Source organism: Galeopterus variegatus, unplaced genomic scaffold (assembly GCF_000696425.1).
Source record: "Galeopterus variegatus unplaced genomic scaffold, G_variegatus-3.0.2 Scaffold4858, whole genome shotgun sequence".
NCBI classification, from domain to species: Eukaryota; Metazoa; Chordata; class Mammalia; order Dermoptera; family Cynocephalidae; genus Galeopterus; species Galeopterus variegatus.
In genome coordinates this window covers 117309-137440 of record NW_007730969.1, presented here as the reverse complement: position 1 = coordinate 137440, position 20132 = coordinate 117309, and the positions used below count along the sequence as shown (strand labels likewise).

The window sequence follows — 20132 nt, the reverse complement described above, 5'->3', positions numbered from 1 at the left end:
GGTCCCGGTCCGGTACGGGCGCGACACTGAGAGTTGCGATCCGTTGCCGGTCATGAAAAAAGACAAAAAGGAAAAAAAAAAAATGGGCCAAGGAGATGAACAGCTATTTCTCAGAGGAAGATATACAAATGACCAACAGACACATGAAAAATGTTCAACATCACTCAGCATCAGGGAAATGCAAATCAAAACCACCTTGAAATGTCATCTCAAGCCAGTTAGACTGCAGTATCAAAAAGAGAGAGAACAACAAATGCTGGCAAGGATGTGGAGAAAGGGAAACCCTCCTACTCTGTTGGTAGGACTGTAAATTAGTGTAACCATATTGGAAAACAGTATGGCAGGTCTTCAAACAACTACAGATAGAACTGCCATACGATCCAGCAATCCCGCTGGTGAGTGTATACCCAAAAGGAATGGAAATCATCACGTCCAAGGGATACCTGCACTTCCATGTTTACTACAGCTCTATTTACCATAGCTAAGAGTTGGAATAAACCTAAATGTCCATTAATGGACAACTGGATAAGGAAAATGTGGTATATATACACAATGGAATACTATTCTCCATAAAAAGGACTGAAATTCTGCCATTTGCAGCAACATGGATGAACTTAAGAGAAAATTTTGTTACATGAAATAAGCCAGGTACAGAAAGAGAAATACTGCATGTCCTCACTCATAAGTGGGAGGTGAAGAAGAAAAAAAAAAAAAATGGAGGAAAGAAATATACAACAATCACAATAATTCCTTAAACTTTCAGAAGAACAGAACAGAACTGAGGCCATGAGAGGTGGGAAAGGGAAAGAGGGAGAAGGATTAGGAGAAATTGGTAATAGTCTGTATACTCATTTGCAAAGATAAATAAATGAAAGAAAGAACGAAACAAAGAAAGAAAGTAAGAGGTAGAGCCAGGAATGAAGCAGGTCTTTCTAGCTTCAAAGTCACTCTATCTTCTAGTACTGTCAGATATCGTGGAAATCCAGATCCTAAACCTACTTCCATAACACATCAACTCTCCCTGAAAGGGATGTACATTGTACACTTAAACTTCTAGAGAAAGAATCCAAGTAAGAAACATATATTTGAAGCATGCACAACTATTTTAAACTAACAATAACTTACATTTGCAGTTTACAAACACATATATTATCTCTTTTCATTATCAGAACAACTCTGAAGCTGAAATACAAATTATATTATATAGGAGTTGACACTTGTCATGCTTTTCCTGTTATAAGAATTGGACCTAATCCTACTTATGAAAATCTTCCCTTTTCCTTATTTAAAAAATTTAAAAAGAACGTAATAAAAAATGGTTTCCACAGTACTTTAATTAAAGAATTTTTAAAATCTATAGCTAATGGTTACAATATGACTCCCTGGGATTGGAAAACACTTAAAAAAAAAAAAACCTGTCCTAACTGCTCAATATACTGTTTGGTCACAAAAATATCGACAGACTATTAATATAACAACTTTAATAAATATACAAAACAATATTCAAATTGCCATAGATATGTTGTTCGGGGAACATGACTTTATGTCCCCTCAGTCACAGGCCTTACTTCCTCAACAAGTGCTTGATTAAACAACCCATGCTATACAAAACAATATTCAAATTGCCATAGATATGTTGTTCGGGGAACATGACTTTATGTCCCCTTGGTCACAGGCCTTACTTCCTCAACAAGTGCTTGATTAAACAACCCATGCTACTGTATAAGCATAAAATAAAATTCCAAAAACAAATACCTCTACTGGCTCTTTTGCCACTATTGGACAAAGGCCTACTAAACTTTACATAGATTTTGTTAATAGATTTCAAGATGCTATCTCTAGACAAGTAGATAATATTCAACTGGAAACTCGTCATTGCATACTGTCAGCCACCCCACCATAGGACATCCCTTCCTGTAAAGGAAGAGTGTCTGACCATATTCACCAAACCTCCATAACAAACTGTTTACAGTAGTCCCCTATAAGGGAAATAAAGTTGAGGTCCTCAGAGATCTTTACTTTACTGCCTGCAATGACTAATTATTTAATAACCTTTTGGATGACTGGTGTACATACAGATTCCTTAGGGCCTGGCCCGCCCTGGGGAAGTTGTATTAGGTACCACCAAAAACGTCATGCTTGACTTAAAGGGAAGAATGGCTCGAGTTCTTGAGAGACGCTGTCTCCAGATAAGTTAAGCATATCTATCAATTATTTTGGTGAACAGATTATGCTTCGGGTGCTTGGCCAATTCCCAGAGGATAAACTTTCACTAAAGTCATGCAGGTGCAACTGGAATGTTGCTACTTTTTGTTATCAACTGCTTTAGAAATCACAAAAAAGTAAAGGACTCAATTTATCCATAATAGAGGATTTAATTTTAGATAAGCCTAGATAAATACAAAAATTGTTTCTGCAAAAATATGGGGGCCTTTGCCTAATGGTTCAGCAGGACTTATTTTAAAAAGATCTAATTATTCTAGTCAGAGTATTCAAATAATACCAAAACTTATTGATTCAGATTATACTAGACAGATTAAAATTATGGTTACTAGGTTAGGATATCATGTCATCTTCATAGAAATTCATATTGCTCAATTAATATCATTACTATTTATTACCCCTGAACATATAAATAAAGAAAAAAACAAAAGGTTTTAATAGTACTGAAACTTACTGGGTTACAAAGATAAATAACAAAGATAAATGATGGACGACCCCTCCTCACTCTCACCATAAATCAAAAAACAATAACAGGTTTAATTGATTCAGGAACAGATATTACTATAATTGCTTCCAAAGATTGGATTACCTTCTGGAAAACTTGTTCCTCTTTCATGATTGCATCTGGTTTGGGAAGAACACAAACCCCATGCCAAAATAAATATTCTTTAAAATGTATAGGACCTAAAAGACAAACTGCCATTATTGTGCCTTTCATACTGGATCTCTCTATTACTTTATGGGTAAAATATTTACTTACACAATGGGATGTTTACATAGGCACTTGCCCTCCAAATTTATTTTAATGGCCACTGCCACTCTCCCACCACTCAAATTACAATAGATAGATAGATGGACCCCATTTGGGTGAAGCAATGGCCTCTTAAAAGGGAAAAGAAAAAAAAAAAAAACTACAACAGGCTTTATCTATTAAAACTCAATAAAAATCCTTAATGATTTACAAAAACTTCTTGGTCATATTAATTACTCCAGGGGAACCTATTCATTCCACTGTCCTAAAAACCTCACATATCCCTACTGGGCTAATATGCCACTTTCTTCCAAATGTAGGAGTTGGCACCTGTTCCTATTCCTGATGCTTTAACTATATTTATAGATGATTCTGAAAAGTCAGGTAAAGGATCTGTTAACTGACATGAACAGGGTTCTTGGAAACATTTCCTTACCCTTCATCATAGTTGCACACAACGAGCTGAACTAACAGCGGCTATTGCAGCTCCACAACATTTTCCTCATCAACCAATCGATATAGTGGCTGATTGTGCTTATGTAATTGGTACTTTACAAGTAATTTAAGATGCATCGGTTCATTATTGAAATGATCCTTTTATTTTAAAATGTTTAAAAACAATTAACAAAAATTAGTTCAATGTAGAAATGATCCTTTTTTTTGTAACTTCCACTGAAAAAAAGACCTAAACCATTGGTTTTATATCATCATCCACTACAAGAGCCAAAATGGTTAAGGCCTGTTAAATTGTTAACATGGGGAAGAGGGTTTTCTGTTCTTTCTCCTAACGGCTCCATTTGGATACCAACAAAGGCCGTTTGCCCATATCATGTGACACCATGCGGGCTAAATGCCACCAAAACTCCAAAGATGCCGGAAAACCTGTTTCTGGCCAGGCTTTCTCACATAACTATTAATTCAACAAGATGTAAGGTAACATTAATATTGTTAAGCTTTCTCATGTTTTTTTCTCCAATTGTAAGTACTCGTGTTTATTGGACACATACAATAAACCCTCCTGTTTTTGATTTATTGACCTAGGAGGATCATTAGCCTCCTTTTTCTTCCAATGATACTGCTTATACGGGACTGACTTCCTCCTTTAGGTCCTCTTAAAGAATGTGGACAATCCTGCTATAAATTAGGATACAATACAGGATGGCATAAACTTGCCTGTGATTGGTATTTCCTCACCAACAAATTATCCATTTATATTACACCCAATTGGACAAATAATAATTTATGTATTCATTTCTCTCCTCAGTAGTATATGAATTATATAATAAAAAATCCAGATTGACTTTTAACATTAAAACATCAGCAGTTTATTTCTACCGCTGGAGTTCCAGGAGTTTTTCGACATGGGAAAGATCATCCTAAGCCTAACATTCCTATCTGTTCCCAATCCTGGATTTCCATAGAAGATGGCAGAGATCTGGATTGGGTTTCTTGTCATTCTATCAATTTCACTTAAAAAACATTAATTAATGACAACATTAGAAAACTGGGGACCACAAAATTTATTAGTACTTCACTCCAACTCTACTTGAAATTACACTCTTCCTTTAATTATTCCAGATCCCTTTATAAATGGAATCCAGGTTTAGCTGATCCAATTTTAAGATTAAAATATGATTCTTATTATTCCCTTCTTAAAAAGACAATTTGGTGCTTTGCTGTCCCATTCTTCCCTCACATAGTGAGACAAGGACAATTTCAAATTACCAATAATAAATTACATTAGATAGCTCAAGACCAAGTCAATTCAGTTATGATTTGTACTACTTGTCCTTATATATTTGTTATATTATCTACAAATTCCTCTTTTTCCTCTACTTCAGAATTTAATATTACCCTTCCGGCTAATTTTACTTGGTTCACTCTTTGCATCACTCACTTTAATATTACTACTCTTAATATGTCATATGTTTTCATACTAAAACAAAGAGCTGAAGCTTGGTTACCTGTTAACCTTACAAGATAATGGATGGGAAATTCAGTTTTAGAACAAGTCACTTCTGCTCTTGAATGAACTCACCCTAAGAGGTTTCAGGGTATTCTCATTGCTTCTATAATTGTAGCCACAGCTATTGCTGCCAGGGCAACAACTGCCATTCTTTAACTCATTCTATTCAAACAGCATAGACAATAAATGATTATTTTCAAAATGTAACTTCTGAGCTTTTGTCTCAAACTAAAATTGACCAAGAAACTCTACAAAGATTAGATGCCTTAGAGGCAGCTGTATCTTGGATTGGTGAACACCAACAAGCTCTCTGGACGCGAAACCAGCTTAATTGTGATGTAGGATATAGCTCCATGTGTGTCACTTCCCTTCCCTTTAATTCTTCCACCTCTTGGGAGGATGTACAAAAAATGTTGCATGGAGCCTTTCATTCTGACTTACATGGAGATATTCAAAACTTAAAAATTCAACTTCAACAACAAATAACACAGCTTCAAGAAGAAGCTCAACAAATTATTATTGATCATTTAAATGATTTGGCTCATTGGCTTAACCCGACCAACAGGTTTTCTGGTTTAAACATAAAAATTTGGATTATTGCTGGAATTAGTATCTTATGTGTTTTATGTTTTTTTTTTATAGTGACTAAACTATTATGTTCCATGTTCCAACAGACTCGTCGAGCTGAAGTAATGCTGACTCTTCTTCATCAAAACATCTTTGTTTCCACCGTTGACTCCAATTCCTTGATTTCTTCTGATTCTTTTTAATAATTAAAAGGGGGGAAATGTAGAGGGTTAGAAATCTTGATTCTCAGTTGATTATTAGATAGGGGTTTTAGATAATTCATGTATGGGACAAAAGTCTTTGGATAGGAGGCAAGAGCTTACAGCTAGGGGGCAAGAGCCCACCAAATCAATTCTAATCAAGTATATGTTGATTCTCAGCTGATTTTTAGTATAGGGTTTTAGGTAATGCATGTATGAGACAAAAGTCCTCAGATAGCAGGCAAGAACCCACAGCTAAGGGGCAAGAGCCCACTGAATCAATTCTAATCACTGTTTAGGTAAGGGATTTTATACACTGACTGTTACTATAATGGGTCCATTGGAAGATTTTGTGAGAAGGAAACTCACACAGGACTAAAGCCTTTAATGTGAACAACAGAAATGAGGCAAAACAGGGAGTGTTCTGAGGGCAATAACTCTTAATACAACAAAACTTAAATGATGGGAAAATATGTGAGTAAAGATTTCCAAGGACATTCTGCTAGATTAGTTAGTACGTGGGAGTTGTTCCACATTTTGCTTTAAGCTGTTTCTTTGAGTTTCTCAAGAAGTCAGGCACTTTAATGATTATGTTATTGTTTCTTTTGCATGTCACATAGCTTAGATTTATGACTCTTTTGATAGTATACTGTTTAAACTATTTTGAACCGTGCATGCTTGGATGAAGATTGTTACATAGCCAATTTCTTTATATTCTTACTATGATTGATCAACCATCTGTTTTTTTTTTTTTTTTCCTGTTATTTTCTTGTGTTTACAATAAAAACTGAAGCAAAAACCGACTCAGGGCTGTACCCAGTTTCTCCTTCTAACAGAGGAGTTGCTGAGGTGCAGTCCCTTCGAGCTTCTCATTGCACTCATATTGCTTTGGGTAATCTTTTTTGCATCTCTGTTACACAGCAAGAGGTGTAACAATATTAACCTTATTTTATAAATGACAAAATGAAAACTTTGCACTGTGTGGCACATAATAAAAATGAAAATATTTGTTAAATGAATAAGACCCAAATATGCTAAGCTGACTTGTCCAAACTAATGGCAGAACAAAACCCAGGTACCTTTTAATTCTAAGACCAGTGGACTATACAACAAAACACAACCGCCTCCATAAACTATTTTCATAATTATATAATGAATTTAAGTACAATACTAATTAAGTAGAGTTTTAAAACAGAGCTAGGTAGATAACTTATTCACTGAACAGTCATATTTTCAAGCTGCTTTTGTCAGTAAAATGACAATGCAATTATTAGGATCAGAAGACCACAGGGGCTAGAAGCTAGGCATGTGAGCGGGGGACTTCAGTGCACACAATTTTAATACCATTGGATGAACTTGAAAGTTTCCAAAAAAAGGAGATGTATTTAATCATTCATTCATTCACCGATTCCCTCATCCTAACATTTATTGAGCACCTACTAGTGGCAGAAATCAGAGGAGTGTAAGTGCCTACAATGCACTATGAACATATTCACATTGTCATTTACTTGCAGGAGAGGTCTTTTTCCCTAACTGACACATGAGAAAATGTAGACTCAGAAAAGTTAAATAACTTTCTGAAGTTAAGTGGTCAAGCTAGGAGTCATTTCCAAGAGGTAGGAATACAAGTACTTGTACCCAACTGGGTATCTTTTCTTTCTGTATTCCGATGAAACAGTAGCCTACACTCTATACCAGGATTAAATAAAAGCCCAAGCTTACATTGTTCAAAATAAACACATTACTAATTAAAAATTCATTCAAATATGCACAGAAAAAAAATTGGAAGAACATATACTAAAATGTTACTAGTAGCTGGTGTCTGTACTTTTTTCTTCATTAGGCTTTTTTGGTACCATCAAAGCATATTGCTTTCAGGCATCGAAATATGTCAGGAAATCTTTTGGCTTAACTTTTTAAGTTATTACAACAGTATTTTTCACACTGCAAGTCAGGACCCCTCCTGTCTCACACAGAGAATATTTTTAACTTAACATACTAGGGGCACACTGCAGTGTGTAGCTCAAGGCTATTACCAGCAGAGGCAACTGGGCCAAGGCTGAAATAAGTATTACCAGAAACCAGTTAGGAAGCTCTACCATACTGAGTCAGATCAGCAATTTTTAAAAAGCAAAATAAAGCAAAGAACAGAAAAAGAAAACACCAACAAACAACGTACATAATAAAGGTAAGTACAGTTTTGCAAAATGTGTTTTAGCTATGTGACTTAATCTTCTAATACACTGCACCTAACTCACTGTATGACAACCTCACTGCCCTCCTTGCTGTTCCCTGAATATGCCTGGGACACTCCCACATCAGGATCCTTGCACTGGCTAATGTCCCCATCATACATCCTTCCTACCAAATCCAAATGACTAACCTTCTCACCTACTTGGAGGTTCACCTTCTCAGTGATGCTCACAAACTACAACTCCCCTAATATACTCCTGTTCCTCCTTACCTTAGCTCTTCCTTTCCTTGTACTTAATAAAATCACTATTGAGCACTTAATCTGTAATAAAGTACTGTACTAGAAACAAAGATCTAAAAATATGAAAAGGTGATAACTTTACCACTTTGTTCCATACAATCATTAATAGTAGCATACAGTAACATTTCTATGAGTCAGACAGAATACCAGTGTTATTCCTTAATAGTTAATAGGAAAATAGAGGTGTTAATAAAAAACAGGGGTGATAAGTACCAGATCCAAGATCTGGGCCCAAATCCATAATGAAGGGAAGTACATAAACCAACTACTGATAACATTTTAGTGTATATTCTTCCAGTTTTTTTTTTTTTTTTCCCCTGTGCATTTGAATGAATTTCCAATGTGTTTATTTTGAACATGTAAGGTTGGGCTTTTGTTTAATCCTAGTGTAAAGTGGTAGACTACTGGTTCATTGGAATACAAAAAGAAAAGATACCCAATTGTGTACATGTATTTGTATTCCTACCACTTGGAAATGACTCCTAGCTTGACCACTTCAACAAGTTAACTAAATATATAAATTAAACATTCTTTTAAAAGTTTTCCCTTTAGTCTATATACTTTCAAGTTATCATGAAGGGAAAAAATACTTAAAATTACTTCTGGAAGATACCCTAAGACAAAAGATAGGCATAATTAAATAAACAAACTACATTATTTCTGAAACAAGAAGTAACACACGCTTTAAAAGATAGCACAGTCTTTATAGTTCTAAAGCAAAATTAAGGTCTCTAAAACTGTTCAAAGGTTAAACTAACAAAGAACTAAGTATTTTGCAACATTATAGTACTTTTGTTAACTGTGAGCAGATTGCAAGACTTCCTATGAGAAACAGTATCCATCTTATAGTAAGAATTCCTGGTATCTAGAAAGTTTGAGGAATGAGTCAATTTGAGTAGCTGTTTTCTAAGAAATCACTTTGACTAAAAAAATAAAATAGCTCTTTATTCTTAGCTCTTTGAGAATGTGAAGTCATTATAGAAGCGTGAGCTTTTCACAAGCTAGCTGATGTTTTACTGTACTTGGGCCAGAACTCTAGCAATAAAAGTCAAAGGAACTGAAAATGTCCAAATTTCTTCTCTCAGGATAACTCTAAATCATAATACTTATTTCACACTTGAAGCTGTTCTTTAAGCAAAGAGATAAGACTTCAATACTGTGGTGGTAATTTTTAAAAGTTAGCATTTCCCCAAACTTCAAATATAATAAAACAGCTAAACAGCAGGCATGTAAGTATGAGAGTATCTAGCCCAAAGGACCAAGATATTTCAACTCTATTTAATATTTTGTTTTGTAGACAAATTCATGATCTGCATTCCATCACTAAATCATACTTTATTCACATTTTGGAGTTTACCTGAATTGCTTAGAAAACTGCTTTTTAACATGCATTCAATATTTGTCTACATGAGCTTATATAATTTCTAGACATTTTGAAGTAGGCAGAAAGAGATGCAAATTAATTTATGGATTTATCAAATTAGAAGATTAAGCTCCTGGCAAGGGTATCCTGCTGGTGTCTGAGGCAAATGCTTAAAATATATCAACAGGCCATCTTTTTACACACAATTTTACGAACTAAAATGTAGGTATATTCTTATCTAATAAAATTTCCCCTAAAGTTTCATTTAAAGATGTAGCCCTCAAGAGGGATTTTACTACAGAGACAAATTATAGGCCTTCAAATCTTTTGAATGTGGCAAAGTCACATTCCATTAGAGTTGGGAGAAAGTCTCTTCAATCGTACTCAATATTCAGTTGAGAAAACTGAGTCCTCAAGAAGAAAAGTGACTTGCCCTAAGTGACCTTATGAACTACTGGAAGAATCTATACTAACACTCAAACTCTTATTTTCTTTCATTTTTTTTTTCTTTGACCGGTAAGGGGATCGCAACCTTCGGCATGGTGTTGTCCGCACTACGCTCAGCCAGTGAGCGCACCAGCCATCCCCATATAGGATCTGAACCCGCGGCCTCGGCACTATCAGCGCCACACTCTCCCAAGTGAGCCACAGGGCCGGCCCTAAACTCTTATTTTCTAATTTTAACTATTATTCTTGCTGCCTTCCTAAATTTGCTATCAGGCAACCAAGAGTCAAATTTGTGCTCACTGATCAGATTACAGCACTGACATTTTCCAGATTATCACTATCCCTTGGACAGGTAAGATATACAAGTGGTCTTTAAAAAGTTCATGGAAAGATGCACATTATCTTTTGTTGGGCCCATTTTTAGGAGCAAACATTATCTGTGAGCCACATGGTGCCTATGGGTGGAGGATGAAGATGGTACCCACGGGAAGTAGGGGAGGTGTAACCCAAGATAGCTCCAAAAGGTTTTTATTGGTCCTCCGGTATTGCTGCACTCATGAACCCTGCGTGATCGCTATGCTCAACATGTTAGTACAGGGCCGGCCCGGTGGCGCACTGGAGAGTGCGCTGCTTGGGAGCGCGGCGGCGCTCCCGCCGAGGGTTCGGATCCCATGTGGAGACCGGCTCCTGCTCACTGGCTGAGCGCGGTGCGGGCACAACACTGAGGGTTGCGATCCCGTTGCCGGTCCCTGGTACGGGCGCGACACCGAGGGTTGCGATCCCATTACCGGTCAGTAAAAAAGACAAAAAAAAAAAAAACATGTTAGTACAAAATGCATGCCCGCGTGATACTTTAATTGATTGGTTAGTTCATGGAAAGCCCCTACTTGCTAGCTTATACAAATTGCAGTGTAACAGCAATAAAGTGGAACTGCCCTGACAGAACCCCTGCCGCGTCTGACTGTCTCTTTCATGGGGCTGGGTTGGCAGGCAGCAGGCTCACTTTTCTCTGAGATCCCTCGGTCCCAACACCAGGGGTAATCCTGTCGGCTCCTTCTAATTCTGGGTCTGCAGGAGGACCCCAGGCGTGCCCCCGCAATCTTTTAATTCCATTTTTCCACAAATTTTTGAAGTACCCTTGTATGTTTCTCACAAGTTTTGAGACAGTACTTGAGGCATTTTCCTCATTCTTTACCTCACCTTTGTCTTGGTTTCGAAGACGGACAGCATGAGCAAGGGTCTAGACCAGCACTATCTATGGTCTGTGGATGGCACTTTCTGTGATAATGGAAATGTTCCATAATCTGCACTGTTCAATATACCAGCCACTTGTCACTTATGGCTATTGAGCACTGGAAATGTAGCTACTGTGACTAAGGAAAGGAATGTTTGATTTAACTTTAATCAATTTAAATTTACAACACAATTCTAGACAAATATAACTTCAGTCGTTATTACTGAACATGATCCACTCATGGTTCTTATATCCTTCCTCATCTGCTGCATAGAGCAATACACTAACGGCAGAGTTCTTTAGAAATAAAAAGGACTCCAGTGCCTTTTTTCCAGGGTCAAAAACTCTTGATTCCAAAAGACTTTTTTCTAAAATCCCTTAAATCCAATTAGCAAAGGCCCCACTACCAGACTGTGATAATCTTAAAAATGAAAAAATTATTGACACTCTAATATTCAACCTCAAATACTACTAGTATGTTTTTCTGAGATGGTTTCCTTCTTTTTCATTGCTTTTCTCTATTATATTAGTAATGCTCATGTCTATAAACTCAGGTGACTTAAAATTAGAATCTAATATAATGCTCAAGATTCTACATAATGATAAAATCACAAGGCTACAGGGTTCACAGAGATCTTGACCACAATATCACCAAGGATTCCTAAAGCAGAATTTGATTTCAATCTTTACAAGGGTGTAGCCAAGGCCTGAGATCCATGGCATTATACAAGAGACTCCTCCAGAGCGCCATTGTTTTCTTCTACCCTTTTGAATGAGGTAATCTGAATGTTGATGAGCATCCTCTAAAGACCATAATTTTTATTTTTGCTAAGTTGATAATGAACTGTTCTAATGGAAGATGGCCAAAGAATGTGCCAGCTTCTTTAGGGCCAATTCTGACATCTGGCCATGTCAGCAAACCAGACAGCAAGACTTCTTGGGAAAAAAAAAAAAGGTATTCAATTCACATAAAAGATTTATTGAGTTATTCTAACCCTAACCCTTTTTCTTCATTCCATTCAGGACTAAAAATTAATGCATCAATTTAATCCTCCAAGGTAAGACTCAAATTCATTTTTCCTCAAGAAGACATGTCTCTGATTCTTCCACTGAGCAATAATTTGTTTCTTCCAAACATCTACAGAAGTACTTCTCAAACTTTTATGTGCATTTGAGTCACCTGGATATACTATTAAAGTGCAGGTTCTGATTCAGGAGGCCTGAGGTGAAGCTATCTGGAAGAAGCTCTCAGGTAATGCAGACGCGTAGGCTCACAGCCACACTTCTGTGTAGCAGGAACTATAACCTGCTTCTACAAATACCTTAGGGCACCCATCACTTTCCTCTTAGTATTTCAATTATTTACATATACATCTCCTCTCCCCAACTGACTTATAAATTTCTTGAAGGCATTATATGCATCTCAATTATCTTTTTCTCTTTCATAGCAGATAGCCAACAGGCATTCATATAACAGGGGGAAAGGAAAAAATAATACCAATGATATAGATTAAGTTCCTGTAGCCTGCACCATAAAACGTTCTTCTCTATGGAATCAAGGTAGGTTAAAGATCAATAAATGCTATGAAAAATCTAACTGTTTTTAATCACTTCCTTGGTTAGATGAAACAGAGCACAGCAATGGTCAATATCAGAAAAGCTGTGACCAAAGCATGCTATTCCCTAATGGATAACAGGATGTGGGACACATACCTGCGATTTGCTGAAAAGCTGGTAGATTTCTGAAAGGACCTGTTCGATCAAATAAAAAGTCTATAACTAAGGAGAGTTAGAGAAATATCTACTTTGAAACCAAGATAGACAACACAAACTATCATTGAATCAAGGAATCCAGCATGCTTATCTTATAGACTAAAAGATTTAGTTAGGTAATTTAGCCAAGATTACAGTGTTAAGTAAATGGAAGAGTTGGAACTTACACATAGATCCCTGACATCCATTCTTTGCACTATGCACTATCTTGAATAGATACTTAGAAAAGACAAAGGAATAATACCTTCCACTGTTTTTAAACTATTATCTTTTGAGTACATTTATTTTGAATTACTGGCAGAAGAGTAACCAATTTTTTGAAAAGAGGACAAATAACATGATAAAGTAATATATACTTACACACAGAAATATAAATGGTCGATAAATATGAAAAACATATTCAACTTTGGTTGTAATCAAAGAAATGTAAATTTAAATTAGATACCACTGGTCTGCTAAATCGGCACAGATGACCAAAAACCCACTACTGATTAGAGTGTGAGGAAGTGGGCATACTCGTACACTGGTAGAAATACACACTGGTACAACTTTTCAGTAGGGCAATTTGGTAGTATGTATCAAAAATCCTAAATAGCAGACATACCACATGACCCAAGAAATGTAATTCTAGAAAAGTATCCTGAGGATATATTTGGAGATTTGCAGTGGACACCACTGTCATGCATATCTTTTGTACATTTTTTTTATAACTGCAAAAAACTGGAAATAAACAATAACCTAAATGTCTTAACAAAAGATGAAGTAAATTATAGTGCACCTAAAGGTTGAGCTACTCTAAAGCTATTAAAAATCATCGTTATACAGTTTAGAAAAGGTTTTTAATACCTTTGGCATTTAGACAACTTCTCCAAGGCTTCTACAATTTTAACCCATAAGACATTTTACTGAATTTAGATAAGGTAGTATTTTCCAGTGCCTCTCACCCTTTGGTGCATCATAGAATCAACTAAGGATATAAACGGATAAGAACTCTGTGTGTGTGTGTGTGTAGCATCTAGAAATAGAAGACCAACAATTCTATAGAAAAGTAGGCTAGAGACAGGAAGACATTTCATGCAAAAAGAAATGTAAATGACTTACATACACAAAAAAAGCTCAGTCATGCTCATATTAAAGAAATGCAAATTAAAATACACTGAGATACCATTTTTCACCTATGAGACTGACAAATACCCAATCATTTGACATCATACTTTGTTAAGGCAATAGGGAAACGCTGTTGGTAGTGACATCAAGAAATGACATTCCTATATGGAGGAATTTCCCAGTACCTAGCAACATCTACAAAGTTACATATACATTTACCTTTGCCCTAGCAAACATACACTATCAAAATTATGTATGCACAGAATATTGTTTGCAGAACTATGTGTAACAGCAAATGAACGGAAACAACAGTCGATTGGTAAACCTGCCTGGTGGAGCATAAGCAGTTTAAAAAGAAATAAGGAGGGCCGAGCCCGTGGCGAGTACAGCGCTGGGAGTGCAGCAGCGCTCCCGCCGTGGGTTCGGATCCTATATAGGGATGACTGGTTCGCTCACAGCACTCACTGGCTGAGCGCGGTACGGCCGGTCTCAAAAAGGACAAAAAAAAAAAAGAAATAAGGAATATTTCTATCCCCATCACTAGGATAAATTTTTAAGTTAAAAAGAAAAAGGTGAAAAAAAGTATAAGTAATATGCTACAGTTTAATCAAAGGGTAGGGAGAAAGAAATATACGTACATAAATTCCAATAGCTTGTGTACATTTTTTTAAAAGGCAGAACCATAAAATTGAAAAAAATTTTTTTAAAGTTTTCCTATATTAGGAGGGAGATAAGAGAGTAGATGAGACAGAAATTAGACATATCCAAACATGGTTTCCTTTACAGATTTGGCTTTGGAAGCAATAGATTTTACAAAATTATAACAGGTAAATTTTTAAAAACTAAAAATCGAAAGAGAAATGAAACCAATGAACTTAAAAATATATATTAAACTGGTGGTTAAGACCACGTAAATTGAATTACAAATTTATAGGAAACACAAGGAACAGAGAAACATAAACCCACCCACCATGAGGATGCAATCGGCAATATCCAGAATGAGGAAAATTCTGCAAAGGATCCAGGTTCCCAAACAAATTGCAAGGAAAAAAGATGAGATGGAGATGGAACCTATATATTTAAAAAGTTTTAAAAGAGACATATGAACCTATTGAAATGTATGGACCTTATATGGCCCTACTCTGAACAATTTTTTTTTTTTAAATAACAATGAAAACAATCAGAAAAATCCAAGCACCGACTAGATAATTGATGATGTGAAGGAATTTCTGTTCATTTTTCTAGGTGTGATAATGGTATTCTGAATTTGTTTTGTTTTTAATTTTTATCTTTTAGAGAGACATACTACAGAACAAAATCACCTGGGAATTAAAAACTAATGTCCAGGTCCCACAGACATAACTGATCTGGTAGAAGGCCTGGACATCATTTTATTAAAACCGCCCCAGGTGATTCTAATGAGTAGCTAGGTTTCGTAAACCACTGACCCGGGACAAGTTATATCAACAGGATAAATAACTACCTAGTTATCAATCAAACTATGTTGTTAAAAGTACTCTTCTTGAAGACTGGAATCTGTATTTATTATTGGCATTAATGGTTAAAACTGACACCTCTGAATTCTATCATACTTATTTTTAAAGGATTTATAAAGATTTTAATCAAATAAATGTTTACTTAGCTCTCTAATTTACTTAGCTTCCTAAACTAAGCAAACTTTTCTTTGTTTCCTATACATACTGAACAAACCAGGAGCAAGGCTGGCAAAAGCCTTAAGTGTTGAGGCACAGGGCAATTAAGGCTTGTTTTAGTCTGTTTTGTGTTGCTATAACAGAAATACCTGAGACTGGGTAATTTATAAAGAACAGAGGTTTATTTGGCTTACGATTCTGGGACAGCTTCATCTGGCATGGGCCTCAGACTGCTTCTACTCATGGCAGAAAGTGGCATTTGTCAAGAACAAGCAGATCACATGGTAAGAGGAAACGAGAGAGAGAGAGAGAAGGTGCCAGGGTCTTTTTAAGTAAAGAGCTCTCGCGGGAACTAATAGAGCAAGAACTCACTCATTAATCCCCCCTCCCCCAGGGAGAGCATTAATCCATTCATGAGGGATCCGCCCCCATGACTCAATCAGTTTCCAGCACTGCCACATTGGAGATCAAATTTCCACATGAATTTTGGAGGGGACAACACATCCAAACTCCATCAGGGCTAGTAACAACTTATGATCTGTAAACATAATTACCAAGAGATTAATGAGAAAACATCTTCAGTAAAGCAACTGGAGTGGAGAGTTATAAATCTCAGAACCACAGAAGTAACTAAGGACACATAAGACAACTTCATTCCAATTCAGCCTTATTTCCCTTATCTCACTTTTTCAATACTCTTGTACATACCAATGCAGAAAGAAAAACGCTAAGAAATAATTAATCTCAGAGGAAAATAATCACTTTCAATCCTGAATAAACCTACCTCAGATAAAAAGATAATCAGAAAAGGCCAAATTAAATATATGTATATACATGAAGACTCAGGAAAAGAAGTTATCACTTTGAGCTTTTGTGTTTAGTTACCCATTCAGAAAGACTTTTTAGTCACAGATTGATATATTCCAAAATGCTTTTGAGATCAGGGAAAAGATAGCTACTTGCCACCAGAAGTTTAGGATTATGTTTCATCTGTTACCTTATGAACACCACTTTTTGAAAAGGTGTAATTCTTTAGGGCTGCAGTATAGAGAGCGTGAAAAAATTATTGTAGTAAGAGAACATATGGCTTTTTAGAGCAGTCCACTTAAGGAAAAAATGATGACCTCAGCTAACTTGGGTTTTCTACGGCTTGGGTTTTCCACCGCTGTATGTGGGAAGGAATAAACTTGAAGCCTGAAAGGGGAAGTTGGACAAGGAGGAAGAAAGTACACTGGGGAACATACAGGATATATTATTAGACAGGTAGAATACTGAGTAAGCAGGTTCCATCACTAGGACAGAATTAACAGCGAGGTAAGCAACTCAAAGACAGGATAGATGTTTTACAAATATTTGCTAACAACTATATGGTTATTAAAACTAAGTAAACACTTTGTTTAAATGGAATCTAGCTGGACTTGTAAGTCTGGTTTATTAAACCTTTTCTGGGCCTTTATTTTCCAGACCATTAATCTTTACAGGTATTCTCTAAAATGTTTTCTAGGTTTCTACTCCTCTACATTTGCTTAGAAAGACAAATATACAAAATGTTAACTAGATTTAGTTAAATCTAGATTTTATTTGGAAAAAAAATTCTTTTATATACTCAAAAGCACTGATGGTTTTCTATAAAAAGTATGTTATTTCAAAACTAATTCTTTCTCCTTAAACTTAGCTCTACAACCAAACAAATGTTAACTAGATTTAGTTAAATCTAGATTTTATTTGGAAAAAAAATTCTTTTATATACTTAAAAGCACTGATGGTTTTCTATAAAAAGTATGTTATTTCAAAACTAATTCTTTCTCCTTAAACTTAGCTCTACAACCAAACATGTTATTTCAAAACTAATTCTTTCTCCTTAAACTTAGCTCTACAACCAAACATACCATTTGAGAAAAGTGCATCTGATATAGTTTTCTTATTTAATGTTTCAGCCTCAACTCTTCTTTCAAATGTCTTAAGAATTTTGCTTTTTGTACTTTTTAATAACCTAAAAGTAATTTCTAGCAGACAACTCATAATTCAAGTCATTTTATAGATAAAGAAAAGATTAGTATATAGTGTCCTTGAGTAGAAAGGGGTATCTAATAATGGTATTAATCCAACATTTCTAGAAGGAAAAAAGAATCAGTGTATAATAAAATCACACAAAAAAGCACTATACACAATATTTTCCTCTATATTAAAGTCATTCACTGTTGTATACTTACAAGAAGTGGCAATAAGAACTTCTATCATTTAATATTACCACATTTATATACAATTTTTAGATCCCAAAAGTATTTTGATATTCCATTCAGCTTTTTATAGTGCTTTTCCTATAAAGGTCCAAGTGCTGTATATGGCTTTTGAATATGGCTTGTAAGTCACAAAGAAAAGTAAGAGAAAGAAAACTATTTCAAATACAAATATTAAAAATTTAATGTGATATTGTGGGATAGGCACTGCATGTCAAGAAACCTGTTTCTAATCTCAGTTATGCCCTAACCAGCCATGTGACTTCCTGTGATTCACTTAATTATGTTTCTTAAATTGTAAAGAAACTGGCTTTTACTCAATAATGTTCATCTTAAATATGGCTTTCTAAAAATCTACTACAATTAAAGTATTTTCAAATATTTATTTTAATAACAGCCCAATTAAATGTACGTCACTTTGCCATATGGAATTAGTCCTTCACTTTTGTCCCAATTTGACCTGAAACCTAGATCGCTTAGGCTGAACATTCAAGATGTATTTTGGAAGAAGGGGTACTGGGAAAGGATTCTTTTATAAGACTGGATGATGCTTAGCATGTTTAGGAGTTAAGCAATGAGTGTATACATATGGAGAAGATCTGGTCATTATTAAATCAGGAGCACTGAATTAAAAATCTGCTTCAGTAGGTGGGGTAGGTGTGGGTTGCAACAGAATTTAAGGGAGGCTTTAGGCTGAGCTGTCAGGCAATCACACCCTCCGGAACCCCTTATTCTCCCAGTGGGCACCAAACCAGTTTCCAGTTCCGGGTTCCCAACCAATCGCATCAAGCCACAACAGAGGGCTCTGCCAACCCGGGCACTGTATCACTGTTCTAGAGTGAGATTCACACTCCCAGCACCTGTCGGCCTCCCACCCTTCCCAAACGAAGGGGGTGGGAGAGAACACTAGGTCTACGCTCCGTCCTTTCCGATTCAGGCTACCACCAGGTCCAGGAGCCCTCGAAAGGGTTCTGTACCCAGGATAGCGGGAGCTCCTCCGCCGCGACCCTCCCACGTATCACTCTCCCAGGACTAATTCTCCCGTTTGCAGGTCCAACTCCCGACTGTGGTTTTTCAGGCCTCGGGGACCCCGGGCTTGGGAAGCGGACAGAAGGATGGCACGAGTGAAGACAGCGGGGGAGGGTGCATTCCTCCCCACCAGAGGAAAAGATAGGAAAGCAGGGGCAGGGGCAGCAGTGTTCCCCTTCGGCGAGGGCGGGAGGCCGTCCGTGCGCCTGTCGAAGGGTCTGTCATTCCCTCACTCACCAGGAGCAGCAGGGAGCATCTGAGGTCGGGTAAGGATAGGAAGACGACAGGATTCATGGTAACGCTGGAGTCCGCGGCAGGGACAGACGTTGGCGGCTAGGACTGGGCTGGGTTGAGTTGGGTTAGGAAAGGGCTGGGCTCCGGGAGCCGGAGGCAGCGGAGGAATCTCCCAGCAGCTGCACCTCGTCCTCTCGACCCGGAGCTCCAGCCGCGAACACCCGGGACAACTTCCAGAGAGGCCTCGCACATCCTCACTTCCGGGTCCTGCCCACCTCGGAGTTCGTCGGGAAATGTAGTCCTGCGCCACTCTCGCCGAGCCCGCCATCGGTCATCTTGAACTCCTTTTCCCAATAGGCTCTCGGCCCAGGTCCTCCAAGTACCTGCGCGCGGGGCCCTGTGGGATGGAAAGGGCGGAGAGCGGTGTCTGCGTTTCCGCGGATTAGGAACTACAATTCCCAGAAGGCTGTGCGGTCGAGCGCCTCGGGCGGCCTCCTGAGGGGTTCTGCTAAACATCAGCGCTGCAGGATCTTACCCTGCGGGGTGTAGGGTCCTAGCCTGGCGGGAGGGGCGCCCCGGTGGGGGTCGTGCCTCCTGGAGCCGCCCCCGGGACGTCAGTCCTGGAGGAGGCGAGGGTGAGTAGGAGGGGGCCTGGCTTGGGAAGCTCGGATCGGTCAGTCTGCGCGACCCTGGCCCCTGCCGTCGACTCACGGCCCTCCTGTCCCGGCCTGTGGCCTGAGCTTCCATCACTGGCCTCCTAGCCTGCTACCTCTTCTTTCTGTACTAATTCCTGCATGATAAAGTTGGAACCACCTCTCAGGGCCTCAGTTGAATAAATCAGTGACTTATCCC

General features: G+C 37.5%; 1 protein-coding gene across 1 annotated transcript in view; it reads right to left on the bottom strand.

Moving 5' to 3' along the window:
- LOC103603899 (endoplasmic reticulum resident protein 44-like) overlaps positions 1–19539 on the bottom strand; it is a gene marked incomplete at its 3' end in the record, with an annotated part of 45878 nt that extends 26339 nt beyond the window's left edge. Inside the window, exon 1 of the mRNA XM_008588473.1 lies at positions 19284–19539. Coding sequence (XP_008586695.1) covers positions 19284–19340 — 57 coding nt within the window. The remainder of the gene's footprint in view (positions 1–19283) is intronic.
- Between the last annotated feature and the right edge of the window lie 593 nt (positions 19540–20132).